Below are 27917 nucleotides of genomic sequence, written 5' to 3'. Positions count from 1 at the left end.
CCGTGCATGGCACGCGTGAAGAGAGCGCGTGCATTTGTTTTGGTTATGTAGTCCAAAGCACGTGTTTATAATTTCTGTCGCGCTCACCGTCAGTAGTAGCCTAGTAATGGCAGCGGCGTACCGTTGAAGCGTGATGCGGCCACAAGAGTTCAATAAAAGCATGCCCCTAATGTTTTATCAGCCATACTGTGCTGTCGCAAATATTTGGAAGAGGGAAAATTTTATCATCGACGTTGCATGAACACTCGCCTGTGATGTGGGTAAGTTCTTGGTGGGATTTTGGACCTTGCGCGGTCGAAATTGTTGACAGAGAACGAGTGCTACGCGGGCCCTGAACCGAGATAGCGAATGACAATGAATATACTTTCTGCATTCTGTTGACCCGTGAATAACACATTGTTCTTTGTCGCCACATCCTTGACACAGTCAAGTATGAAGTAAGGGATAATTGCCCAGACAGCAAAGAAACTAGAGCAACAGCTTCGTGTTGAACTGTTCACACCATGTCGAATTCCAAGGGACTTGAACTTCGCCACTCATGGCTGTATCCCTCAGATCACGCATAGAAATCGTGTTCCCTAATGACATCACCGTATGGAGTGCACAATTTTGTCTAGACAAGCTGGAAACCCTGGGTAGTAGGCCCTATATCATGCCGTGAAAGACTTAACTGGGTAGGAGTAGGCATGGTAGGCGATTCTGGTAAGGATTTTGCTTCTCTGAATCATTTGCATGGGCCTTTTTTCTGTCTAAGGTATTCAAAGATGTTGCCACACGATGGCAAGCTTTACAGTAGGCCTGCCTGATTATATTGTGAAATTGTGCATGCTTGATCGTAACATTTACTTTTTGTCTTGAAAAGGATTAAATGCTTAGAGTGGAGTCTCAGCAGCCATAGCTATTCCATCGCCAGCTACCGTATTAAGCACTTTGACTTCCATCGTCAACATGGCAGGCAGTCCGCCCTTACCGGAGCTAGACCTTCAGACAGGCCTTCCCCGGGCCCAGGGGCTGTACGACCCACTGCTGGAGAAAGACGCCTGCGGGGTGGGGTTCATTGTCAACATACACGGCATCAAGTCTAAAAAAGTAAGAATGGATGTTTATTTTTGATATTTTATATTTTTTTCTTAGCGATTGGGTCCCTAGTTGGGGCTAGACTTCACAGCTGAATGCATTTAGCTTGCATTTGTGATTCCTGTTTATGGTTCTTGTTAGAAAATGAGAACTTGAGAAAAGGAGTTGACTTTTTATTGGAGATGTTAAAGAGAGAATATGTTTGTTGTATTTTCTTTATATAGTTTTATTATTTACAATGCGAAAAAATGAAAAATGACATGTTTTTCGTATCTGTTAACAGTTAATAGATAACGAACAATTTTTTTATTTGAGTAACGTCACTTTGGAACAGGGCTTACAGTATAACTTGTGATGACTTGCATCTGACTGCTTGTATAATGAATTCAAAGTAGAAATGCAATTCTGGTCCTGTGTTGATTGATCCCGGTGCTGGATTTCATATGATAGATTCTTGAGGATGCTATGACCATGTTGTGTCGAATGAAGCATCGCGGGGCATGCAGCGGTGACAATGACACGGGTGACGGCGCTGGTGTCATGACTGCCATCCCCCACAAGTTATACGCCCGTGTTCTCAGGTTGGCACCATTGCAGATTTTGACTTTTTCATTATTTTAATCTAGAGCTGGTCTCTTTGAACCAAGAATATGAGAACCACAAATAACCTTCATGTTGACAATTGTAGCATTAGTTGTGCAGTAGTGAATAGAGGGGTGCGGGAAGAGTGCCTCTCTACCCTCAGTCAGTTGCTGAATGATTGAATAACCCTAACAGCCCTGAATCCTCCAATTTTAAAATGATTTTGCACACACCCTAGGGAGTTAGGGATAATGATGTTATTTCCCAGCTATAGCAACTATAGTTGGGACGTAACAATATTCATAAAATAGGACTAAAATTAATGACCGGAATGTTGAAAATGGAACGTTTATTTTGGTAAAACCTGAGAATTGAGGGGAGTATGGTAGATTTCAATAGTTGGGGGAAGGGATATTCCAACATGCCTTACACCGTCCCTATTATGGCTCCCCATTTCCTGAAAGCTAGGTTTGCCCCTGTTTTTTTTGTCAGTCAGTTGCTTTTGTCAGCAGTTTAAGGATGCAAGGTTAAACAGAGGACACGGGCCAATTTGTTTCCTTCTTTTTCGTCCAAATTTTTATTTTTTGCCACCGCAGAGAGGAGCAGGGTGTTAATCTCCCTGGGCTAAACCATTACGCCACGGGGATGATCTTTTTGGACAAGGACACCTCCCATCAGTGCGAAAAGCTCTTTAGCGAAATAGCATCAGAGTGCAAATTGAAGGTATCTTTTTTGTACCTTTTACTCCATTCTTTCTTTCTCTCTAAAACAAAATTAATTGATTGCGTATGTCATGTTTTTTTCATCTTGCAAAACGTCAAAATACAGCCTGCATTGCTTACAGATTTGAATGACCTCATAAGCCCTTTTAACCAAAATCCAAAAATCACAAAAATTGCTGTGAAAAAGAGAAAATGCTCAAAATTCGTATCTATTTGAATTTTCATGGGGGTTTACCTTCACAGTAGCCTCAAGTTCTTTGGTTCAGTTAATGTCATGAAAAATAAAGGGACATTCAAGGATTTTTCATATTTTAGAAGAAATTAGAAATGATGGAAGTAATTTCTTTTTCCAAGGTTCTTTGCTGGCGCACGGTTCCCCATAACAGCTGTGTGATTGGTCCCATAGCAAAGTCAAGAGAGCCTTACATTCGTCAGGTGTTTGTTACTGGAGAAACAGATGGCAACGAGTTTCGGAGACAGGTAAAAAACAATTTAGAAAACACCAGCAAACTGTGCATGTGTTTATAAAAGCAATCTATTTTGTCGTCGGTACTTGGGAATCAAACATGACCTATGTTAGTGCGTTGTTATCATCATTCCAATTTCAAATTCCCTGCTTGTTTTATCATTTAAATGACCATTTTGATAACAGTGTGAAACTTTTCTTTTTGTTCAAGTCATTTTGTCTACTGAATATATTCCTAAGAAAAGCATTTTTTCCCACTATGCATATATGCGTTGAGATAATATGTATATATCAATATGATTGAATGTTATCAAATAGATTTGCAGATACATCAAGTTCCCCTTTTATCTGAAAAGGCAGTTAGGGTACTCGGTGACAAGTTGCTGAAAGCGATAATGTATCAGGACTGTTGTTTACTTTTGTTGTTTGTCTGGTTTCACAGGTTTTTGCTTTGCGTAAGCAAGCTACCCATACTGTTCCAAAGCAGGGGTACCGTTTTTACATCTGTAACCTGTCCGTGGACACTATCATTTACAAGGTAAAAAAATTCCCCTTTCATAGTATAAATGCACATGTGGGTAATTCCAGAAATGAGGGGTCCAAAAGTGTGACATTTTCCTGTCCCTGTTACATCTGACCTTTGTTATTTGACACTTAAATATCACTGGAATTGATTTCAAAACTATTACTATTTGTTAGGCAGGTAATTTGCATTAATTCATCACTCTTGGAAATTAGAAAATGTGTTCTGAACTTACAAAATCTTATGACAGGGACGTGCAAGAAACGGACCCCTGATTCCTGGAATTACCCATGTATGAATGAACTTAGAAAGTTCCCTCCTCCCCCTTCCGCACTGTTAAGAAGGTTGAGTAACAATTCCTCAAAAGGTTTGTAACATCTGCAGACTGACACATTTTTTACTCCAAAGTATATAGGCTGTGGTAATTCCAAAAATGCTTGTTGGTTTCTGAAAATGGTTTTATTTGTTTGAGAACCATGCTCAAAGTGACCTTTCTGTGCCTTGGTACCTGCACAAATTTTGAGGTAAAAACAAGAAGAGATAAATACTGGTCTGGCAATCATCAGCTCACAAAATAAAGAACGTTTTCCTCATTTGTTAATTTTTCCAGTAATTTTTAAAATGTCCGTTTTCAGAACTGCACTCAAAGTCAGATCAAATCCATTTGATTTGTGTGGCAGCATTGAGAAGAATATATTTCACCTGTCCCCTTTAAAGAAATGTCGTAAGAATGTAAAGTCCAGTAAGTTAATGCAAATAGGATGCCAGCAACTTCAAGTTGGCTGCAGGGACGCATTGATAAGGGAATCAGCTCAGTGGCTGTGTCAATAAGATTTATCTCTCCAGAATGAATCCTCCCCAGTTGTTTAGAATTTAAACAGGTGTCAGTGGATGGAACTGTTGTGGTATTTTTTATAGGACAAAGAATAAGTATTGAAAATTGTCGTCTGCTTTTCTGTAGTAAAAAAAATAAAGTTTATGTTGAAAGTGTGTTCTGTACCTGTCATTGAAGTTTTTTGAATGTTAGACCACCATATGAAACCACTTGTGCAATCATGGAAAACGGTACCGCCATTTGTGTTGTTGAATGGACGTTTCTTATCGTTACTTTTCCATTAGCATGCCTGCCTGTAAAGACATCGTTCATCGTTCAAAGTTGAAATTTTTCCAGGGGCCCTTAAGCAGGCCCCGGATCCCATCCCATCACAAATTTCAGCTTTTTTTTCATTTTCTGAGAATCTCGTCCCTGAACGGGGCAAGTAGTATTGTTCTTCTCTTCAATCTGGCTTAGTCGTGACTGGAGTGAGAAGCTGTTTATAGTACAGTTGAATTGGAGGTCGAATATTCGAAAAGTGAATTATTCAAATTGACTCAGCCCTACTCGAATTAGGCAGCAGTCTGCAAATTTGGCCATCTCTTTCATTTTGTGCTGATCTTACGTGTGCACATTTTCAATTCATTGAATCACTCTACAAATAGTTATTTTAATTCTTTCATTTCTGTCTATAGGCCTTTAATTGGGTGCTGTTAGTTTTTAAAAACCAACTTACACATGCAAGTAATATTCTAAATAAGTATATGCATAGTCTTGGGCAGAGAAGTGTAGATAGTGATTTCAATTTGGACATTCACATTATTTTGCAAAACCTCAAGTTCTAACAGTGCAAACACCATTTGTAGTCATAGCCTTGTTCAAGCAAACTGTAATCAGATTCATTCATTCTGAAATTGTCTCATGGCAATGAGGGCCGGAGCGTTTAGCAGTGGCCTTCTTATGTCAACATGGGGAGGGAGACAAGTCTCTTGGGGGGGGGGTTCTATGAATGCCATTAGAGTGTGGCTATTCATACAACGAGGTATTTACTACATGTACATCATTTGGTTATGACAGGGAGTTGGATAGTGTTGTGTATTCATAGGAGTACAGTATCACTTGGAGTTCATCAAATTTTCAATCTCTTGTGCTGCTTTGTAAAGTGAATTTCATTTCTCATTTTCAGTGTTTTCACTGTGGCTTTTATAAATTCAGGAGTGAGATTTGTCAGGATTTTTCCTTCTTTGAGGATTTTTTTCAAACAGTTTCTTACAAAATCTGGAGTTAACCATTAACCACTTACTGCCGGTTGACCCCATATGGGCCACATTGTTCTGATCCACACAGCCGGGCGGCCTCATGTGGGGACCAGACTGACTGCTATGAGTCACCATAGGCTGTAATCCTCCTATTGTGAAGTACAATGGCATGAAGTACCGCAAGGTTCGAGGCCAGCCTGGCCGACAAACGCGTCGCCCAGACTGCTCACTGTTTGTCGTTCCTGGCAGGGCTGAGGGCAAACAAAGAAACCGTTATGTAACACCATAATAAATATAACAATGGCGGTTGTTTTTAAAGCGCCCGGCCACATTTCACTGTCTTCTGACTCCCATTACATGGCATGCATTTCTTGGGTGATTTTTTTCCTATAAAAGTATGGTGACTACGAATGTCAAAATCAAAATCATTAAAAAGCACCCGGCAGCATGTAATTCAAGGGAATTTTTCCCGGCGTGAAGTGGTTAAGGTGTTTTTCCGCATGAAGTTGATAGAGAACACAAGAAATGGCAATTTTTCAGGAATATCTTGATTAGGCAAGCCTGGATATTTTATTCTCAGTCTCACCCCGTATATTTTATCCAGTCTCATCACCCCTGATAATTGGAAATCAGTTTCCAAGTATTTTTGCAGGCATACTCTTCAGCTCGCAGGATCTATAAACGCACTAGTTTCTTATCTCTGCTTACTTGTTTAAGCCAGATGACAACTTAACTGTGGGAATCTCTGTTTACAGTAAAATAGAACCATTGGGGCTATACTGCAGCATGTCTTTGAAGCTATAAAAAGGAGACATAGTCAACATTGTACATTGACAGTAGAGGGGATTTTGTAACGATCATAAATGTTGATATCATTGTATCAGAGAGCATCCCAGAATTAAGAACCAAATAGAATTACTGAGACAGCAACTTCCTCACGCATGCTGGCAAGTCACTTCAAGAATTTTCCAGTCCGTCTTGAGCATTGCAAGAAATCTCGAACTTGGAAATAAAACATAACTTTGAAAACCGACAGCCTCATCTCTTAGGGTTGAATTCATATCGACCTGCTTGTCACTGTAATGCTGCAAGCTACGTACCCAAGCACTGTACAGTTTCCCAGATCCATCAGTGAATAATATTACAATAATAGATAATATGGTTCAGATGGAAGAAGGTTAATTGATGCAATTTGAATCATTTTTTTCCCATTTATGAAAAATCTGGCTTGATTAAGTGGAACATTGATACTCAATGATTCAATGGCATGAATTTAGACTTGTGTGCTCAGCGGTGCACGGTATAACACCTGTAACAGTGTGCTCAGCGGTGCACGGTATAACACCTGTAACAATCTCCAGTGCACAAACATGTTAATCTACTTTGCTGATATTTAAGTTTTGGCTTATTTTCAACACAAGAACTCTTTGCTTGTTAGCTGAGTAACTACCCCTGTGTATAAACTAAAAACCTCAGGGGAACAGTGGCACTGAGTGCAGTGTAATTCCCCTAGGATTTTTGCACAGTTTGGCCCCAGACACCTCAGCATCATTTGGGTATTCGTACTGTAAAAGTAATTTAAAAAAATTCAACTTTGATTTTTAGATCACGATATGTTCCAAGAATTGAGTCAACACCACCAGAAAACACTTGCAAATTTTGGTTTGTAAAAAGTGGAATCATGGTAACTTCACTTTAAAATATTGAGAAAAATTCATGCTTGGTTAAGAGTTTATCTTTCCTCTCATCTAAAATAATAGAAATAGATAACAACACAGAGCCATCTTGTGCACTGCTTCCTCAAGGTGTTTTCAACTTGGCATTAAAAAATGGCCCTATCACTATGCAGTATCAAAGATGTATGTACCTCACACTGCCATCAATGAAATACAATCTCTGCTCATTGATCTGATAGCATTAAAACCTGTAATCAGTTACGCATTATTCCTTAAGGACCTACTTGAGCCCCCCTATTCCCATGCCAGATCTGACATTAACGTCATTCCGTAGTATAAATGAGATTCCTCTCTTGCTGATGGTGTTGTTGTAAGTGTTCTTAAGGAAACGCTGCAGGCCACGCGTGACGTCAAATCGCCCACGATGGATCGATGCAACCCTGTCTTGAGCGAAGCGTCGTTAGTGTCGTGCTGAAGCTGGGCATTCATGTATTAATAAAGCCCCTCAAGGGAAAGCTAAGCTTAGGCCGTGGCGCAGAGTGTGGACTAGCTGTTTGAAAACCCTGTTAAAGATCACTCACGAAACAAACAGTTTACAAGAATGGCCATTTTCAGGGAAATGTTGATATTTTCTTATGAGATCCCCAACTTCGGTGTCTTGTTTGTGGAGCAGCAAAATCTTGTTTCCTTTCAAAAGCAAAATATGGACCAATTTTACCCTTATTATGCGTGACTTCCTCGAAACATTCTTAAAGTGCAATTCTACGGTAGGTGAAACTGCCCAATGTTACCAAATGATTCTACAATAACACGTGGCACACTATGCTCCTAGCCAACTTCAGTTTGCTTCAAAACATCACTATCTTTTGATGTTTATACAGCGTTCATTGGGAATGGCTTCCTAGTTTCCCACAAGCACCAGAATAGAGCTGGTGTAGCCCTTGAATTTTTATTGCTTGGTGAAGAAAGCCATTATGTGATCCAGTCTTAAACAAGTTAAGGTGTAATTAGTCAGGATTATTTTCTTTGGACTTTCCAAGTACTTTCCATTTGTAGCTAATGCTATTTCACGCACTGGGTTTCCTTCTCTTTGATTAAAAAGAAAGGAGATTTGTTGTGACGTCAGCTACTTTATTTTAAAATTTTATACATCATCAATGTACGTCATTACATTCTTTCAGTCCTTCCAAGTTGTCTCCAAATTAATTTGTCATTGAAGAAGAATGGAACCGAACGGAAGTCCATTTATGGTCCATTAGCACACCTTGCTAATCAAATTCCAAATGTTCCCCAGCTGCAGTGTTGTCAGACGGTAATTTAATCATGCATTGTAATTTATTCATTGCATTCAAAGCTTCTGACATTATGTGGGTTGGAAAATTCACAGCATGTGGGCAGGAATTTTGAGGGCCCCCCCCGGTGTATGTAAAAGCTGTCTGATTATCTGGTTGTAATGTTTAAAGTTACCATTATTACTGGATGTTATGGTGTAGTTGGTATTTTGTTTACATTTGAGTAACAAACGTAAGAAATAAAACGACTCTGTCAGCAGAAAGTTAGTTGAAAGGCATATTCAATATTCAATCTATATCTTTAATATTTGTAATGTTTTGTTATTGTTTCATTTTTTCTGTTATAGCATTATTATATATTTGTTTTAACCCTAACAGTCCCAAATCCTCCAATATCAATACGAGTTTACATGCACCCTTAGGGGTTAGGGTTACCATTTGGTTGATTTTGTATTATAGTTTGGGCAAGCATCTGGATTACAGAACCTCCAGGGAAGATGAGGCAACATTATTCAGAGTAATCTGTCAATGAAACAAATTGTGCAAAGGTTAAATGAGATGCGCTTGATCTTTAAAAAATTCTTTGGGGGGGTGCTTTTTTTTATTTTTCAGGGAATGTTTACACCTCAGCAGCTTTTTGAGTACTTCACTGACTTCAAGGAGGCAGATTATGAGACTCACTTGGCTCATGTCCACAGCCGCTTCTCCACAAACACGTTTCCAAGTTGGGAGAGGGCCCATCCCATGAGGTTGGTTTGTCAGTCAGTGTCCCTGTCTGGCTGTCTGCTCTGTTTCTTTTGTTGTCTTGTTTGTCTCGCAATGAACTTTGTATCTGCAAATGATACTCCATTCATCACTTTGGTGGACTCATTGGCATTGGTTTACAATGGCAGTGCAGCCAGTGGCTATGGGTGAATGTGTCCATGAGCAGGATACTTTACATCAACGGCTTTCCCCTACTCGGTGTACTTACACCTGCATGTGAAGGTGGAAAATGTTTTGTTTAGTTCTGCTTGATATTGGAAATAACATTGCTTTTGGTAAGATACACGGTATACAATTTGTGATCAGATGTGACCTTTGACTTTTAACCTTTCCAAAAGTATAAAAAGCTTTGTTTTTTGTTATTAAATGAAAACAGATACATATCTCACAATGGAGAGATCAACTCGTTGCGAGGTAACAGCAACCTGATGAACGCTCGCGAGGGTGTCATGTGCAGCACGGTCTACGGTGACCAGCTCAAAAAACTTTACCCTGTGGTGGAGAGTGGCATGTCAGACTCGGGACAGTTTGATAACGTGCTGGAGTTCTTGATCATGGCCGGTGGGAGGAGCCTTCCGGAGGTGAGCAAGAGAGGGTTAGATTGTCCAACGTAAGGGTTGGACGTGGAGATTAGATGGGCAAAGCCAGAGCCAACCTGGTTTCAGAATTCTTGGGCAGTCATTCTTTCAACCTTCCATCGCATGTAGGCCAGTTCTTGATATGGCTCTGTTCAGTTAGACATTCTCTCAAGGATCTCAAGGCATTCTCTCAAGGATCTTAAGGACTGTAATGATAATAAAGTTTTGTCCTTAAGATGTACATTGTACAGTATGGAGCTTAATCGGTTGACTTTTATCCGAAGCAAGATCTTTCTCCAGCTAAAGTAATCCATCTTGTTAATTGTCTTTGATTGGATGCGATCATTTCCAAAGTACTGTGTAGATTCTGTTCATGGTCATTTTTGATTTCATCTCTCCGTTTCAGGCCATCATGACTATGGTTCCTGAGGCATGGCATAAAGATCATCTGATGCATCCGGACAAGAGAGACTTCTATCAGTGGGCTGCCTTTGCCATGGAACCCTGGGATGGACCAGGTAATTCTCTCTCCCCCGCCCCGCCCCCCAGAAAAAGTCTCATTGTTATCAATTTGGTACCAAGAAAGCTTCTTTTTACCTTTTGGAAAGAAGTCAAGAAATCTGATTGGACATTCATAGAAATTCCTGTAGAATCTGCTTTAGTTCACCATGTTTTGTTTTAATCCATTGTTTTCTTTCCATTATTTTGGTATCCATTTTGGTTTGTAGCCTTGTTCACATTCTCTGACGGTCGTTACATCGGCGCCATTCTTGACCGGAATGGCCTGCGTCCATCGCGTTACTATATCACTAAGTCAGGCTTCATGATCATGGGCAGCGAGGTGGGAGTCGTGGACGTACCTCACGCTGACGTAGCTCAGAAGGTAAACCGGGGCCATTCCAAATCTGACTTTTGGAGAAAGAGAATTTTGGAATTTAGGGAATAGGATTCAACTTTTAGGATTCTTTATTGAGACAGGGTTTGCACTGCACCTGGAATTCCTTGAACAAACTTTAAAAAAAAAGTTGATCCTCGAAAATTGTTGAATGTCCTGAAATTTAATAAAGGTCCTCTTGTTTTATCTTCATTTCAGTCTGTGAGTCAATTATTTACCATTATCACACCCAGGTTGTCACGTATCGCAAGTCCAAAATGCCGTCATCTGCACCCCAGTAGTAGCTTTAGAAACCAGTGAGGTTGAATGGCCAGCTTGCTCTGTTTAATGCTATGAAATGGGGGGGGGGAATAACGTGAAGGTACACTCATTCAGCTTTATACATGCCCCCCAAAGGTGTCACTGGTATTCCGCACTGCAGTCTGTGCGTACTATAACTAGTGAGTCAGCAGCACTGGAAAACCGGTGAGGCCAAACAACCTGCTTGCCCCATTGGCAACGTGATTGTATGTTCGTGTGCTAGTACTGCACATTAGCCTTGGTATTGTGCTGCAGGATTACGTGGGATGACATTTTGAAAAGTTGGTTTTCTCTGCAATTGAAGCGGTCATTTCTTTTCCATCTTTTCTGATGGAATGATGCCGAAGAAGGGACAATGTTCTTTCCGGGACAGTTGGCTCGAGCAGGATTCGTCACACTGCCCGATGCAGAGTGTGTAGTTAATGCATGCAAGCGAAGTCCATAATCATAGTGGGACCAAATGTGGCATGAAAGTCCTGGAAATTACGGGTTAACGACACCTGGAATGTCCTGGGAAAAAAATTCTCTGTGAGGTGTAGCAGATGATGTTGAAGTGTTACCCCTGAAATTTTTCCAACTGAAGGAGTTCTACAAGGGATATCCACCATTATTTACAAAAATTTAACGGGATGTAATAGACACCCTCATGAATAGTTTGGTTTATGTCCAAGCAGTTTTTCTGTATTGGTACAGTGATTGTTATTTCTTTGATAGCTTGCATCATCGGTGTTGACTTTTTTTGTCAAATTATTTTGGACATGTTCATTTAAGGGTCGTCTTAAGCCAGGTCGAATGCTATTGGTTGACACGGTTGTCGGGGAGGTTACCAAGGACGAGGAGCTGAAGTTGAGAATTGCCAAGCAACGGCCCGTTGGCACCTGGCTGCGAGAGCAGGTCTTTACCTTATCCGACCTGTACAAGGCTCACAAGCCATCACCCTTGGCAACCAATCGGGAACATCCAACCGTTCAGACTGATCACCGCCTGCCCATGTTTGGCTACAGCGTGGAGCATCTAAATATGTTGATCGTCCCAATCATCAAAAATAAGTAAGCGACAGTGTTGAAAATATTCAGGGATTTTTTCTTTCTTCTTTGTGAATTTATTCAGACGTATTGCAGAAAAAAACCCTGTTGCTCTGAACGACTCCCTTTTCCATCTTTTGTACCTCTCTTGTGTGCAGTGACACATTCCAAGCATCTGATAAACTTGCAAGCCTTGTGCAGTTTGAAGAGTCCTCTTTATGTCTCGTCTTTAATTCAGAGTTGCGTTCTCGTCAGTTCCACACCAAATTGCCTTTTGTCCATAATATTTGCTCTCATTTGTTTGGGGTTTGACTATTGACTTTTGAGAAACAATCTTCGTTATCACTTTCTGCTTTATTGCAGGAAAGAGCCCCTGGGCTCCATGGGTAATGACATCCCCCTGGCCTGTCTGTCCGAGCGCAACCCTCTGGTGTTTGAGTACTTCAAGCAACTGTTTGCCCAGGTTACTAACCCACCCATTGACCCCATCAGAGAGCACATCGTCATGTCCCTGGTAGGTTGTTGCAAAAACTTGCCCTTACTTAGAAAGGAAGGTCTAATGGGAAAAATAGGGGCGACCTTTAAATTGTCTACCAGTTTGAATTGTTTACCTTAGCAAGCATATTTCATGCTTTTATGATAAACTCTGGTGACCACTTCATTCACAGACTTGTGAAGCACCATTTTTGCTACACTGTCCTTGTCTTAACGACATCACTGTCAAAGAGGGCTTCTGGCATTTTTGAACGAATCAGTTGTTTGTTGTGTCGGCCTAGGCGTGCCCCATCGGACCGGAGAGCAACATTCTGGAACCCAGTGAGCTCCAATGTAAGAGACTGTTCTTGGACACACCCATCCTGTCTCTGAGCGACCTGGAGGTGATCAAGGCAACCACATTCAGAGGTTGGAAGGTGGGTGTCTGATCTTTCTTGTTTTTATCACCCTGGATTTACCATTGTAACCTCCACCCCACCAGTATGACATCACTGCCTTGGAGATGCACCTAGCTAATTGAAGGCGAGGTGGAGGAACGTTGTTGAACGAGCTGTCATTGACACATTTTCTTTTTCAGGCCTTTTTGTGAATCAAGATTAAGTCATCAATTTTAGCTGTCACTTGTGACTTTTGCTAGTTAGGCACATTGAAAAAGCAGAAGCTGAATGTTTTCTTTAAGGTTTGTTAGAAATTTCCTGCTGAATGGGTATTTATTTCTAGCTCATTGCATTTGTCTCAACAAATTCATTTTTTATCAACAAACAATTGAAGCCAGTTTAGATTGGTTTTTGTTCCGTTCGTGCTTTCGGTCAGTCTCTAGTTTTATTCAACTTACTATTGTTTGCTTTTTTCAGACCAAGACAATTGACATCACTTTCCCGATTGAGTCGGGCTCCTCTGGTCTTGTACCTGCACTGGACAGAGTCTGTAGTGAATGTTCCGCTGCTGTGGATGAGGGTTACACACTGCTAGTTCTGTCCGATAGGAATGCTGGACACAAGCGGATACCCGTCAGGTAACATTGCCGTTGGATTAAATGTTCTCCCAAATTTTCAGTGGTCACCATGAGAAGGCATGTCGGGCAGCTTTGTCAGTGTTTTTGAGTGTTTTTTTTGTTGTTGTCTCGTACAGTTCCCTGTTGGCTCTTGGCGCAACCCACCATCATCTCATCAAGACCCGCCAGCGGCTCCGTGTCGGCCTGGTTGTCGAGACGGGTGAGGCCCGTGAGATGCATCACATGTGTCTCCTCCTGGGCTATGGGGCTGATGCCATCTGCCCCTACCTGGTCTACGAGAGTGTACATAGCCTGCGAGACCAGCACCTCCTCGGGGAGCAAGGGGAAGCAGGCGACTACACGGACAAGGAGATCGCAGAGAGGTTCATGGTTGCCACCGGGAAGGGTATCGCCAAGGTGATGGCCAAGATGGGTATCTCCACTCTACACAGCTACAAGGTATGAAACAACCATTATAACTTGTGAAGACATTTGTACATCTTTTGACCTTAAGGGGTCAACCATGTGTCCCATATTGGCCAATCAGATCACCTGAGGCAGATTTTGTCTTTGATATTTGCAGGGAGCTCAGATCTTTGAGGCCGTGGGGCTGGGCCAGGAAGTGATTGACAAGTGTTTCCTCGGCACGGCCTCCAGACTGGGTGGAGCTACGTTTGAAGTTCTTGCGGAAGAGGTAATTCCTTGAGTTGGACAAGTTTGCTTTGTGTTTATACACAGGTGATAATTATTCAATGTTACCTTTTGCATGGCAACGATTGGGTATCGACATTTGCATCAATATGGGATTGCTTTCACTACTCAGGCTATCCAGCGCCACTTCATCGCGTATGCAGATCGTGATGGTGACATCATCACCAGTCTAGAGCCGGGACAGTACCACTGGCGCAGCGGGGGAGAAAAACACATCAATGACCCACTGAGCGTGGCCAATCTGCAAGACGCTGCACGCAACAAGAATCAGACGGCTTACGAGAAATACCGCGAGTCTCAAGAAGCAGTAGTGAGTTCCTTCAGTTGGTTACAGGTTTCTTGCGGTCACCGAAACAGTGAAATTCAAGGCCCAAACTCTGAGAAACACACAGTGTGCCGTGTTGTGTATTTACAGTTTGTCGTCACAAAAAGTTGCAAAGCTTCATCAGATCTAGCAGTTCCTCTCATTCAGTATTTTCTTCATTCCTTTCATTTTGCATCATCTTTTGGCTTATCTTGAATCCATTAAAAATGTTAAAACTCAATAAAAATTTCTTTTCTTTCATCAGATCAAAGCTTGCACCCTAAGAGGTCAGCTGGTGTTCAAGAAATGCCCCACTCCTCTCGAACTGTCTCTAGTTGAGGAGGCGGCGAGCATCGTCAAGCGATTTGTGACAGGGGCTATGAGTTTTGGCAGTCTGTCCATTGAGACACACACAACACTCGCACGAGCCATGAACAAGTGAGTATTCAAGATTCAATGTATCAGAGAAATCAGATTTTAATCACGAAAGTTTAGGACTGAAACATGGTATCTGTAAAAGGAGTAATCCTCCATCAAAATCTTCAATTGTAGGATTGTCATTCTGGAGAATATTGTTCCTTACGCATTTTGAAGGAGGTGACCCTTCTCATTTTGTGCGACAAAGCCCCCAACTCGTTCCATGAAAGTGGGCAAACTTTTTCCCAGACTTCAAGCAAAAGCCAAAGAGGCAAGTTTGTGATATCCCCAAGGTGTTGGTGCTTTAGCTGGTGAGAACATTTCAACTTCAGTAAATTTTTTCTGCAGGTGATACATGATGATAATTTCGCATTCATCTGCGGCATAAAACCTTCATGCCGTTGGAGACGTGATAGACTGGTCGAAATGAAATGGCCGATATTATAAATATCGGACTCGTTTGTGTGTGTGTGTTACAGAATTGGAGGTAAAAGCAACACGGGGGAGGGCGGGGAACGTGAAGATCGCTACGTCTGCGATGACCCCAGCAACAGCACGCGCTCCGCCATCAAACAGGTCGCATCGGGACGGTTTGGAGTCACAACCTCCTACCTGGCTCATGCTGATGAGCTGCAGATCAAGATGGCACAGGGAGCCAAGCCCGGGGAAGGAGGTGAACTACCAGGCCATAAGGTATACAGAACTTTTAGCTAACCCTTAAGCAACAAAGTTTTTATATCACACGTAATTTCTTTTGTAAAAATAAGGTATCTGGAAATGAGTTAATAGTTGATTTGTCTTCCATTTCTAATTTTTACCCCTTCACATTTCCCCATCACTTTTCTTTGAACACTTTTGTTTGTCTCCTGTCTTCAATCAAAAATTACAGAAATAGTTCTAACAGTACATGGATTCAATGATGGGATTTCTTCCTTGAGGAATCTGTTATAGAAAATCTTAGATAAAAGATTTGGAAAAGGTATTTTTAATCAGATGTTTGAAATTTGAAAAGGTTATTTTTGAATTCATGAATGATACTAAAGTTTGCTGAAAATTTTCCTCCTGAATTTGAAAAGGTTTTCTCTTATTTGAATGACGGTGATCGTTTTCAGAAGCTTGATTTCATGGAGACGTTTTATGTTTAAACCCATTTTATTGTGATGTCTCCTACTTTTATCCAGGTGTCTGATGACATTGCCAAGACCCGCTCCTCGATTCCAGGGGTGGGGCTAGTCTCCCCGCCCCCTCACCACGACATCTACTCGATCGAGGACTTGGCAGAGTTGATCTACAACTTGAAGTGTGCCAATCCAGAGGCTCGGATCAGTGTCAAGCTGGTGTCAGAGGTCGGAGTTGGGGTGGTGGCTGCCGGAGTGGCAAAGGTAACAAATCCCAAATCAAAATCAGAATTAATTTCATCATTTAAAAAATCCCTGAAGAAAACAATTTGTAGAAATCCAGTATGATTTCTCTTTCAAATTTGAGCAAACTAGAAGTGATGAAACTTTTAGTATTATTTCTTTAATGACGAGAGTTAGTGCGGAAGTTTTGTGGAAACCAAGTGCTCAAAAGTCTCTTGCGTTTTTGTGTTGATCTGGAGAAAGTGAAGAGCCACCAAAACATTTGATAACAACATCAAATTGTTAGATGTTGCTGCCTGTATTGCAGATTTCAGGTTGAATTCAAGTCAGGCTTAGTAATGAAACAATTTTTATAAACAGTTCTTTTTGCTCAGATTTGCTCAATATTTATGTGTTTCTTTAACGTGATCAGTATTTTATATTTTCTAATTGATGATGTCTTTTACAAGCAAATTCAAAATTTCTGTTCCTATTGTATCAAAGGGCCTTGCTGAACACATCACCATCTCAGGCCACGATGGCGGAACGGGAGCCAGCACATGGACAGGCATCAAGCATGCAGGGTTGCCATGGGAACTAGGCCTGGCCGAGACCCATCAGACACTAGTGATGAGTGACCTGAGGTCGAGGGTCAAGGTGCAGACAGATGGACAGCTCCGAACAGGTAAACTGAAAAATGAATGCCGAAGAGATCAAGAAGAGAAACGGAATGGTGTTCTTGGATAGTTGACCAATTTCATAGCGTCTGCCTGCAGGTCGTGATGTCGTGGTAGCGGCTCTCCTGGGAGCGGATGAGTTTGCATTCTCCACGGCTCCGCTCATCACTCTGGGTTGCATCATGATGAGGAAGTGTCATCTCAACACCTGCCCCGTTGGTGTGGCGACACAGGTAAGAATAATCCACTGCTGATTTGGTTGTTGATGGGGGCGCTTTTAAAGAAACTGATCAATTTCTTGTAGTCAATTCTGCTTGAACTCTGAAGATAAGAACTTGAAGATGATAACTGGATGATTTCTTGAGTTGAATCATTTTTGGATATTCCTCTTCAAATCTTATTTCCCACGCTGTCTGCCTGTTTCATTGTGACTGCTAATTTTGGAACTGTTTTAGATAAATTTTTATAGCTTTCCTGAATTGTTTTCATGTAAAAGGAAAGAAGAAACAAGTGTCTGGCTTAGTTTTGCTTGTATTTGATCTCATACTTTGGTCAGTAAAACTTTAACTTTGACTGTTTTTAGGATCCTGAGCTTCGTAAGAAGTTTGATGGCCAACCGGAACATGTCATTAACTACTTCTTCATGCTCGCCGAGGAAGTCCGCCAGCACATGGCACAGCTGGGCTTCCGTACATTCCAGGAAATGATCGGGCGCTCAGATAGGCTCGCAGTCGCTGAGCAGCTGGCCAATGACAAGAGCCGTCTCCTAGACTTTGAGAAGATCCTTCAGAGGGCAGATGAGATGAGGCAGGGTGTCAACATCACTGGGGGCAGCGTCGCCCAGAATTTTGAATTGGAAACCCGACTGGTAAGTAAACTGTTTGTAAAGTGGATTTTTGAATCAAGCAATTATGACAACACGAAGCAACACTTGGCCTTTGCTGACCTAATAGACAATGAACTTTCGCACATGATGGGTCTCTGCTTTTCAGGACGGTGAGTTAATTGAGGCAGCACAGGACGTTATCGATGGCAAGAAAGATCACGTTTCATTGGACATGGAGATCACCAGTCAGAGCAGAGCATTTGCCACCACACTGAGTTTCCGCATCGCCAAGTAAGTCAGGATGCGGTTACGTAAATTGTTTTGTTTTGTTTAAAAATCTGGTGTGGTTGTATTTGATAAAACGGAAATTATCATTTGCATGGAAATTACTCTCAAAAAAGATCACTTTGGGAATTGTCCCCGTGGTTACTGAAAACTGAAACTAAACTGGAAGTTTAATTTAAAATTTAGCAGGTGTTTCCACTGACCGGGAAGTACTCATAATTTCTAAGTGATATCTTAGTCTTATTAATTTCAATCATTCTGCTCACACACAGTTCCATTTTTGCCTTGCTGTGTCCAACAGGTAAATTCATTTTGCTTCAGTGGGGTGTCTTTTTCTTGACCTTGTTTTTTAATCATGTAACTAATGTTTCTTTGGTCTGCAGAAAGTTTTGTGACCAGGGTTTGCCGGACAAGTCCATTGAGATCAGGCTGCGTGGGTCGGCTGGCCAGAGCTTCTGTGCATTCCTGGCCCATGGCGTGTATGTGGAACTGGAGGGCGACGCCAATGACTACGTTGGCAAGGTAACCAACACCCCTCCCCCAACTTTTGGACGCTTATTTTTGTCATTATTTGCATTTCTGTTTATATTCTGACCGAGACAAATCCAGTGATTTATGCTTACAACCTTCATAGAAAACACTCCGTGCATTGACTGTACGTCATTTTCGCTGCTTGCTTGGCCCTGAATTTACACGTCCTGTCAAAGAATTTATCCCAAGATGCTGTTGTATGTGTTACACCCAAATCTCATGTACTTGTGTCTTTTTGCCGATTAATAACAGAAATTTTCTACTCTCACAAGAAAAGACCACTTCTTTTGAATACCTTTGTAAGTGTACACTCGCCTTCAGCTGTGCAAAGAATAATTTTTATTCAGTGCTGTCACAAGTCTGTCAGGCAGTTTTCAGAGTGAACCCTGAGCTGGACCAAGAGAGGGTGCAATTTTCCTAGCAACGCTGGCTCCTTTGGTCAGAACTGCACTCTGTTGATTCATGGGCGACTGCGAAATATACACATTATGGGCAAGTCGCTACCAGCAAAATGAACACTCCCGACCAACATGGCTATTTTTCAACCAATGACAGAGAGCTTCTGCTCGAGGCGTCCTCTAGCATTCAGGTCGAAAAGTACAAACCACGTTCGCGGTCATTTACGTCTTTTGTCTATCTTTCTTGTAGGGTTTGTCAGGAGGCACTGTGGTCGTTTTTCCACCCAAGGACATGCCAGCCGACTTCAAAACGGAAGAAAACATCATCGTGGGCAACGTGTGCCTGTACGGAGCAACGAGAGGAACTGCTTACTTCAGGGGCGTGGCAGCAGAGAGATTCTGTGTCCGAAACTCTGGTGCAACTGCTGTGTGTGAGGTACCTAATCAGGAAATAGCAAAATCCTGAAGATGTGTGTTAAATAGAATTTTATTGTTTTTTTACTTGTAACCTGTCTTTGTACACAAATGAAGTCATCACAAAACAATCTAGGCTTGAATTTTAAGGAGTTTCTTTTTCCTTTTTTTCCAGGGTGTAGGAAATCATGGTTGTGAGTACATGACTGGTGGACGGACTATCATTCTGGGCCCAACTGGTTGTAACTTTGCGGCTGGAATGTCAGGAGGAATCGCCTATGTTCTTGATAGGTAAAATTCTATTCATTAAACCGGGCTTATGCAGTTTGAATTTCCTCCATTCTCAATGGACTCCACCTCCCAACTATGTCTTATTTTTCTTCCTTCGATTTGATTGGACTTGTTTACATTTGGAAGTAATGTGACTTGAACTGACCAAGGTGTCATTTTAGCACTTTGATGAAGTTTCCAGTTCTTATTTTTATCAATTTTTTATAGTACTTGAAAAAAGGTTTCATTTTTCAAACGTTGCTTTTTATTGTAACCTCATCTTTTCCTCCAGGTTGGGACAGTTTCCTGTCCTCTGTAACAAGGAGTCAGTCACCCTTCGTCCAGTTACCAAGGCGATAGATGTTACTTTCATCCAGGAACATCTCCAGAAGTTTGTTGAGCTGACCGGGTCAAAGGTCGCTGCTAAGGTCCTCGACAACTGGGATGAGGAAGTTCAGTATTTCGTCAAGGTAAACTTTTTGGAATTCATGTAAATTCTGGAAAAGAATTTTTCCAGCAGAGACGAGATTTTGTTGCATTATGGAGCAGCCTGATAATGGATATTTAAAAAATATTCAGCCAGTTGTAAGTAAGATGGAGCAGTTGTTTCATTTACTTCATATTTTTCCCAAGAAAGTTACCCTAAATTGACTGTAATCTCTTAAAACTTTTTTAGGTCTTCCCTGATCAGTACAGAGATGCCCTTCTCAAATTGAAAGCCACAAACCTTGCCAGGCAAAGGGAGGTGGAGCCAGCCAGTCAGCCGCTGACCAATGGAGTCACAAATATGAATGGTCCAACCAATCAGAATGGACCTCTGGAAATCAATGGGGAGAGACCAACCAATAAGAAAACAGAACCCAAAGTGATTGACATCGAGGAGGCCGTACCCGATGCCGAGATGGGAAAAAAGAACCTGGAGCGAGTTCTGGACAAAACAAGGTACTTGAACATCCTCGGCTGTCAAGATGATTCTTGAGTGGTTGTAATTTGTGTTACAGAGTTTATAAGCTTCAAACTGAATTCTTTTCCAGGGGTTTTGTGAAATATAAGAGGAACAACCAACCTTATCGGAAAGTAGCAATGCGAATGAAGGACTGGGGTGAAATCTATGACCACAAAGCCGTAAAGAAGGAACTACGCACCCAAGCAGCAAGGTAGTTATTTTCAGTTATTTCAATCTCAACCTTCCTGTTTTGTCTAGCCAGAGCTTGTATTTTGCCGTAATTTTTTTCGAAAGAAGAGCGTCAAGATACGGGGACAAAGATTAATTTGCTTTTTTTTTCTTCCTTTTTTACTTTGTCCCATAGATGTATGGACTGTGGTACCCCTTTCTGTCAAGGTCACACCGGCTGCCCCCTTGGCAACATCATCCCCTCCTGGAATGACCTCGTCTTCAGAGGTCAGTGGCAGGATGCCCTCGAGAGGCTGGAGGTCACCAACAACTTCCCAGAATTCACCGGAAGATGCTGCCCTGCTCCCTGCGAGGTGAGACTCCAAGCAAAATAAGATATCTTCTTCCTTGCTGTATTTTTGTTTGTGGCTATTTAAAAAGGTCATGAAGGCATCGCCAATTTGTCATGACCTGTTGTAAACTTGTGAAAACTTTGGGAATGTACCACTATGTTGAAAGGAATTTCAGGAGGATATGTGGAAAAAAACATAGGAATGTACAAAAACTAAGTAGAAGTTGCATTGAAATGATGCAGTCAATTATAAGGACTCCAGAAAACCTGATTTTGTTTCTGTTTGTGACTGTGCCATTTCAGGTTAGCATAAAATATATTCTTATCAATATCTTCGTGATTTTTTTTTCATCCATTCCCTTGATATGAAATCAGTCAAGAGACTAATGCAGTAAGCATTTTTCGTGAATGTTCCAGGGAGCTTGTGTCCTGGGCATCAATGCACCAGCAGTCACCATCAAGAACATCGAGAATGCCATCATCGACCATGCCTTTGAGCAAGGCTGGATGGAGCCCCGCCCCCCAACCTTCCGCACCGGTAAAACCGTGGCAATTGTCGGGAGCGGGCCATCAGGTCTAGCAGCCGCGGCCCAGCTGAATAAAGCCGGTCACCAAGTGACGGTGTACGAGAGGAATAACAGGATTGGTGGTCTGTTGATGTACGGGATACCAACGATGAAGCTCAGCAAGGCAGTAAGTATAACAATCCTCACCCTCTCTTAGCCATGTGTGCCTCTCTACGTCACTTGAATTTTGGGGGGAGGAACTCCACTTTAAGACAAGTAGGAGTGTTGTGAACTTATCTTACAAGAAATCCAAATTCAAGATTTTAATTGGACAACCAAGTTATGCAAAAATAAGTTGACTTCAATTTTTTTAATTATAGAAATGAGCCCTTGACTGGAAGCATTACAAACTTTCTTCTTACCTCTGTCTATCCTTTGACTGCGTGTTTCTAGCTTGGTGATATCAGCCTGGAAGTTTCAGATCTTGTAGACTGAATAATTGCATTCCTGTAGGAATGAACAATAAAGTTCTTGGACACAGTTGTGTAGTGTGGTTAGTGTTTATGTTCCATTTCTTGACCAGGTCGTTCAGCGTCGTGTCAACCTGATGCAAGATGAAGGGATTCGGTTTGTGACCGATGCCAACGTGGGCGACACTGTCAGCCCCAAACAGCTCCTACAAGACCATGATGCATTGCTTCTCTGCCTGGGGTCCACACGCCCCCGCGACTTGCCCATACCTGGTAAGAATGTGATAGTAGGAACCAGTCTTAACTATAAATACAGTTCAGCCATTCTGTTGGTCAAGAGCCCATCTTGTGGCTGGTTATAAAACAATTGATGAAGCACTGGCTGGCTTTGTGCCACCTTGGGCAGTATGCATCCTTTGCAAGCCAATCTCCTTATTAGGAGATTGTCTATGACTACTCACGAGAGGAACATACCACAACATGGCTAGAGGGGTGTATGAAGGACTGAAGGGAATTCGTAATTTTTGAAACTTGTTTCTACTTTGAGTCAAAGGAATTTATAGATGGAATAAATTGATGCTTGACCGGTTCGTTTAAGACCGGCTCAGGAGAATGGACACCAAGAAAGTCCTTCCAGCCTTTTACAAATACGGGCCAGGCATATATTTACTTCCTAAAAGGTGACCATTATTTACAACTCTTGCTCGTCTCACTTCACGATTCCGTATGGCGCCCTCAACTGAGGTGCACAGACTGGATGAAAGATTTCCATTCATTTCAAAAGATTGCCAAAATGTAATGGTGATTTGCCTTAAAACATTAATCAGGCCGTGACCTCGAGGGCATCCATTTTGCGATGGATTTCCTGGGACGATGGCAAAAGCGGCAAATGGGTGACGACAGTGATTACATCAATGCGAAGGGCAAGGACGTCATCATCATCGGTGGAGGCGACACTGGGGTGGATTGTATTGGAACGTCACTGCGTATGGTAGGTGGAAAAGCCAAACATCATGTGAATAGTTCTAACCAGTCTAAGTGGTTACCCGCTAAAAGGCAGTGTAATTATTACCATGAGTAGCTGGTGCTCAATGGAACTGCTAGCTTTAAAACTTAACTTTGTATTTACCATGTTTGGCCTTTTTTAACAATAACTTCAAAGGTTACAAGTTGATATTGATGAAATTCTTGATAAGATTTTGTGATGCCAGAAAAGGAGTTGTCTAAACTGTTTTCCAATCATCATTATTGGTTGGATTTCAAATAGTGTTTGTTATATGCTTGTCGTCTTTGAAAGGGATTCATTAGGCTCTTGCTTTATTGAAATTCTTCAATGAAATATGGATGCTTTGAAAAATGCATTTCCAAATTGTAATTTTTTGAGTTCTTGTAGAAGAAATCACAACACGTGCTCCCTTGTTAGTGTGAGTGTATCCTTCAAAGTTTCAAATCTTTCAAATGACATATACTGACCACTAGAATTCAACCTCCATCCCACCCAGGATGCCAAGAGTATTACCACCTTTGAAATCCTCTCACAACCTCCACCCGCGAGGGCCAGGAACAACCCTTGGCCCACCTGGCCTCGGGTCCTGAGGTTTGATTACGGCCACGATGAGGTCAAGCTGAAGCATGGACATGACCCCAGGAACTTTGATATCCTGAGCGAGGTGAGACAGTCAACACGTTTTTTTTTAATTTCAAATTTCTGATCCAAACTCTTAAATCTTGTACATGTTTTGAAGAATGGGACAATAATTCTTTGCCTCTGTTTGCAGGAGTTTCTGGATGATGGTAAGGGGCGGGTGGCGGGCATCCGCACCATCAAGGTAGAGTGGAAACGTGAACCGACAGGTCGCTTTGCCATGGAGAAGATCCCAGGCACAGAGAAGACCTTCCAGGCTGATTTGGTCTTCCTGGCGATGGGGTTCCTAGGGCCCGAGAACAGCATCATTAACCAGCTAGCGTTGGATCAAGATCCTAGAGCTAATATTGAGACGTCCGCCGGCAAATATAGGACCAGCCTTCCTAGGGTTTATGCAGCTGGAGGTAAGATCTTGCTTTCTGGAGTATTTGTCTTTGTAGATGGGTTGTTAAAATTATACCACCAGTGATTTGCCTTTGCTTAAGGACTGCAAGTTGACCGATTTTATAACGCTGCCAGTTTTTAGGATTTGAGATTTGGCGTAGTCATGCTGTATCTCTGGGTAATTCACAAAGAGGGAGAAATGAAAGCAATTGTGTTGTGGAAAGTATGAGTTAAATTTGCTTTGTATTAACGTTTGCTTAATCTATGAATTGTACGTTAGAGACTGGCAAATATTTTCCCAGGAATTGTCCTCTAACCTGACACATTTTGCAAACTTGACATGCACTTTTGGAATTGTGGGTCCAACAAGTTGTGTCGAATTGGATACTCTCTCAGTTTGTTTTCAACCCATGAAAAACTGAATTGCTTTAAAATGTGCATTATTTGTTTGTGGGCTCTTCTCTGTTTTAATGAAGTCCTGACAAATGGGTTATGAAAGCATTCTTTGTTTTTTGTGTCCTTAGATTGTCACCGCGGTCAGTCGCTCGTGGTCCACGCCATCAATGAGGGACGGCAGGCAGCACGGGAGATTGACCTAGACCTGATGGGTCACACATCCCTGGCTGGCCCTGGTGGTGTGGTCTTCACCCCTGGCGTCAAAGTGGACAAGACCAAGATGGCAGCTATCAAGAACCAACCCATGGTGGAATGTGTGGCTTGAAGGGTCAGTGGAGAATGTAAGGGGGGGTGGGGCAAGAGGAATGAATATTCATGAGATGAAGTCATTGTTGCACGTGATTGGATCGAGCCAGGTGTGGACAATGTCATTTACATTACTTTTCCCTTTCCATTGTATATAGCGCCCTCAGGCAGCAGTGCACGAAGGTGATGGGCCAAACTCAACTTGCTCGTTGTGAATTTTTTCTTTCCTTCACTGAAATCATCTTAGCTGGATCAGAGATCAAATTCACCATAAGTACAATAACGCACAAAATTTCCTAGTGATTTTCTGTTGTACCTGACCAAGTTGTGGTGATATTTTACCCTAGAAATGACGGTGCTGATTACACATTGTTGACGTGGCGCCCTCCTGTGGTGACAACTGAAAAACTGATAAGGTCTACAATGCATGAGGAAGAAAATTCTGGTTTATTCCCGCAGTCTGAAGGTCTGCTGTCCATTATTGTGTGGTCATGTGTACATAAAGAAAGAGGTGACAGAATTCTTCTTAATATTTCTGCAGCAATAGTCTATTTTTAAGTGTTATGAGTTTAAATTCCGAGGTGAAACCTTCTTTTGCGTTTTAATGTTTTCAGCATATTTCTCTGCTTGAAATAACTGTCAGCAAATTTTGTAGTTGATTCTTGTTCATTTTAAAAATAGAACATATTTCTTGTTTCCCAAGTATTTCAGATTGATGAGAGACAGTGAGATGCATGATGGTCTAGAAGGGATGGGCGGTGCCTCACTCAGAAAGGGGGGGAGGTGAAATATTGTCTGGAAGATCGCAATGTTTGTTAAGCAGACTTGTGATGACATGTTGGAGCTAGAATTGCATATCGAGAGTCTTGCGTCAGCTTCAGGTTTTGGAAACAAAATAGCTGTTCATTATGCCTACAGTAGAGCATGCGGCTACTGCATACCAGTTGTCTATGTGCGCCTGTGCATACACCTGTCAGCTTGTTTCCAACCACTGTGAAACTCGTGTCACAACTCTCTCTTCACACAGCTCTGATTGGAGCTGCCTCTAATCTTTGGTTCGCTGTGTTTATCAAATGTTTGTTGTACTTGGGTTCTATGCTCAATCAATGCAATGCTGAGGAAAAACTTGAAGTAATTTGTTTCTAATCTTTAAATACCTGGAACTATACTGACAGATGAGAAGACACAGACCATGAATATCTAGATGTGTCTTCCAAGTATTCTCTTTTTTCAATGAATCAATCAATCAATCTTATTTCTGCCTTCACTTCCATGAAATTTCTTTTACTTCTTCAATACTTGCAATACTTTCAAACATTTGAAGTACTGTGGCATTTGTTTTAATGCTGTTTCTCTGATTTAATTTTGATGTGGATGTGTCTGAGTACGAATAACTTGGACACTTCATTGGTGATGAAAACGCTGAATTTTAAAGAACGTTTATTGACCTTCCTTTATGAATGTATTTAGAATTTATACATTTCAATTTATCATGTGATCCTGCTTTCTCTTAATCATTACATAGAATTTTAAATGGTTTTTCAAGTTTATTCACACTGGTGTTGTCAAACATCCATTGAACAGTAACGTTTGCTTGACTTATACTATGAGAAGTCTTCAATTCAAAAGGGTATCAAGAGGCTGAAGTGAGAAAATGTAGGTAAACATACATTATCTAACCATTGATGTTTGATCTCAGAATTTCTCGATAAACATCGACTTCATTAGATATGCCTTTTCAAATGTAGATTTTCAACTATATATTTCCTTGAAAAAGCAGTCTTGCATACGAATCTGTACCTTGCCAAATGGCTCAAACATTTTAAATTCCTAATGCATGTAATAGAGTGGTTGATGGGATTCACATTCTATGAAAGATGAATTGTATGTGATATTCTTTACGTACTTCATTTATGAAAATTGCTCATATTGTCTTATGTTTGTCTTGTAACAATCGTTAGATACATGTAGCTGTCTTCATCACTTATATTAGTATATCTTACAGGGACTGAATGCAGGGAAACCTTTTCCCAATGACTCAAAACAGACAATACGGTAATTAGAGTTTAACATACTGCTTGTTCAATATTTCAGTGTGCCTCATTAAAACAATCTGGGCACCTTCAAAATGTACAATAGCCCTGTTTCCATTTATCAAGTTCCCTAGTGTGTCTCATGTCATCCTGTTGAAACCCAATACTCCACATTTTTGGCCTTGTATTACTCTTGCAGGTGTCATAATGAAGTACCCAAAATGGACTAGTGGTTATAGCCTGAAGCCCAAAAGAAACATGTTTTCATTATCTGTGAGGCCTCTAGATCTCAATTTCGATAAAAAGTCCAGGGTCAAAATTTTGAAAAAATTCTGCAAGGGGTTAGCCTTGCAAAATATTGAAATATTGGCCAAAATTTGACTTTTCTCCAAATCACTTGGAAATCATTTTCAAAGAAAAAGAAACATATTTCGATCATCTATGGGGCACCTAGATTGCAATTTTAATAAAAATTCAGGACTCAAAATTTTTGAAAAATCGGCAAGGGGTTAGCCTTGTAAAATATTGAAATTTTGGCCAAAATTTGACTTTTCTCCAAATCATTCAGAAGTCATTTTGGAATGCAAAGAAACATGTTTTCATTATCTATGAGGCGTCTAGATCTCAATTTCGATAAAAAGTCCAGGGTCAAAATTTTGAAAAAATCTGCAAGGGGTTAGCCTTGCAAAATATTGAAATTTTGGCCAAAATTTGACTTTTCTCCAAATCATTCAGAAGCCATTTTGGAATGAAAAGCAACATGTTTTCATCATCTATGAGGCCTCTAGATCTCAATTTCGATAAAAAGTCCAGGGTCAAAATTTCGAAAAATTCTGCAAGGGGTTAGCCTTGCAAAATATTGAAATTTTGGCCAAAATTTGACTTTTCTCCAAATCACTTAGAAATCATTTTGGAATGCAAAGAAACATGTTTTCATTATCTATGAGGCACCAGATCTCAATTTCGATAAAAAGTCCAGGGTCACAATTTTGAAAAAATTCTGCAAGGGGTTAGCCTTGCAAAATATTGAAATATTGGCCAAAATTTGACTTTTCTCCAAATCACTTGGAAATCA

General features: G+C 41.2%; 1 protein-coding gene across 4 annotated transcripts; it reads left to right on the top strand.

Annotated features, from left to right (window-relative positions):
* The first annotated feature begins 48 nt into the window (after window positions 1–48).
* Window positions 49–26938, top strand: LOC110978866 (uncharacterized). Of its 4 annotated transcripts, none has more exons than XM_022234181.2 (38): window positions 49–260; window positions 863–1089; window positions 1528–1658; window positions 2256–2382; window positions 2736–2861; window positions 3290–3385; window positions 9024–9160; window positions 9553–9757; window positions 10161–10272; window positions 10483–10637; window positions 11721–11998; window positions 12338–12488; window positions 12751–12885; window positions 13324–13484; window positions 13601–13922; window positions 14047–14157; window positions 14287–14484; window positions 14744–14916; window positions 15375–15588; window positions 16077–16277; window positions 16740–16920; window positions 17012–17145; window positions 17496–17780; window positions 17905–18029; window positions 18407–18545; window positions 19203–19388; window positions 19542–19657; window positions 19929–20106; window positions 20313–20578; window positions 20671–20793; window positions 20947–21124; window positions 21520–21795; window positions 22192–22351; window positions 22906–23069; window positions 23581–23748; window positions 23857–24127; window positions 24632–24831; window positions 25157–26938. In XM_022234181.2, exons 2-37 carry the CDS (start codon window positions 949–951, stop codon window positions 24826–24828), a joined length of 6321 nt encoding a protein of 2106 aa, XP_022089873.2. In that variant the 5' UTR covers window positions 49–260; window positions 863–948; the 3' UTR covers window positions 24829–24831; window positions 25157–26938. The 4 variants fall into 4 exon arrangements, with proteins under 4 accessions (XP_022089873.2, XP_022089871.2, XP_022089869.2 ...); XM_022234179.2 differs by having other exon boundaries at window positions 24632–24844; XM_022234177.2 differs by having other exon boundaries at window positions 24632–26938.
* Window positions 26939–27917: the final 979 nt, after the last annotated feature.

The sequence above is a fragment of the Acanthaster planci genome, linkage group LG15 (assembly GCF_054643075.1).
Source record: "Acanthaster planci isolate LZ-2023a linkage group LG15, COTS_SCS, whole genome shotgun sequence".
NCBI lineage: Eukaryota > Metazoa > Echinodermata > Asteroidea > Valvatida > Acanthasteridae > Acanthaster > Acanthaster planci.
This window is presented reverse-complemented; position numbering and strand designations above follow the sequence as displayed.

Excerpts from the sequence above, each read along its gene's own strand:
- LOC110978866 (XM_022234181.2), top strand. The coding sequence starts at position 949 with ATGGCAGGCAGTCCGCCCTTACCGGAGCTAGACCTTCAGACAGGCCTT. Across the intron at positions 9,758-10,160 it reads GTGGGAGGAGCCTTCCGGAG|GCCATCATGACTATGGTTCC; the intron begins GTGAGCAAGAGA and ends TCTCCGTTTCAG. Across the intron at positions 13,485-13,600 it reads CACAAGCGGATACCCGTCAG|TTCCCTGTTGGCTCTTGGCG; the intron begins GTAACATTGCCG and ends TGTCTCGTACAG.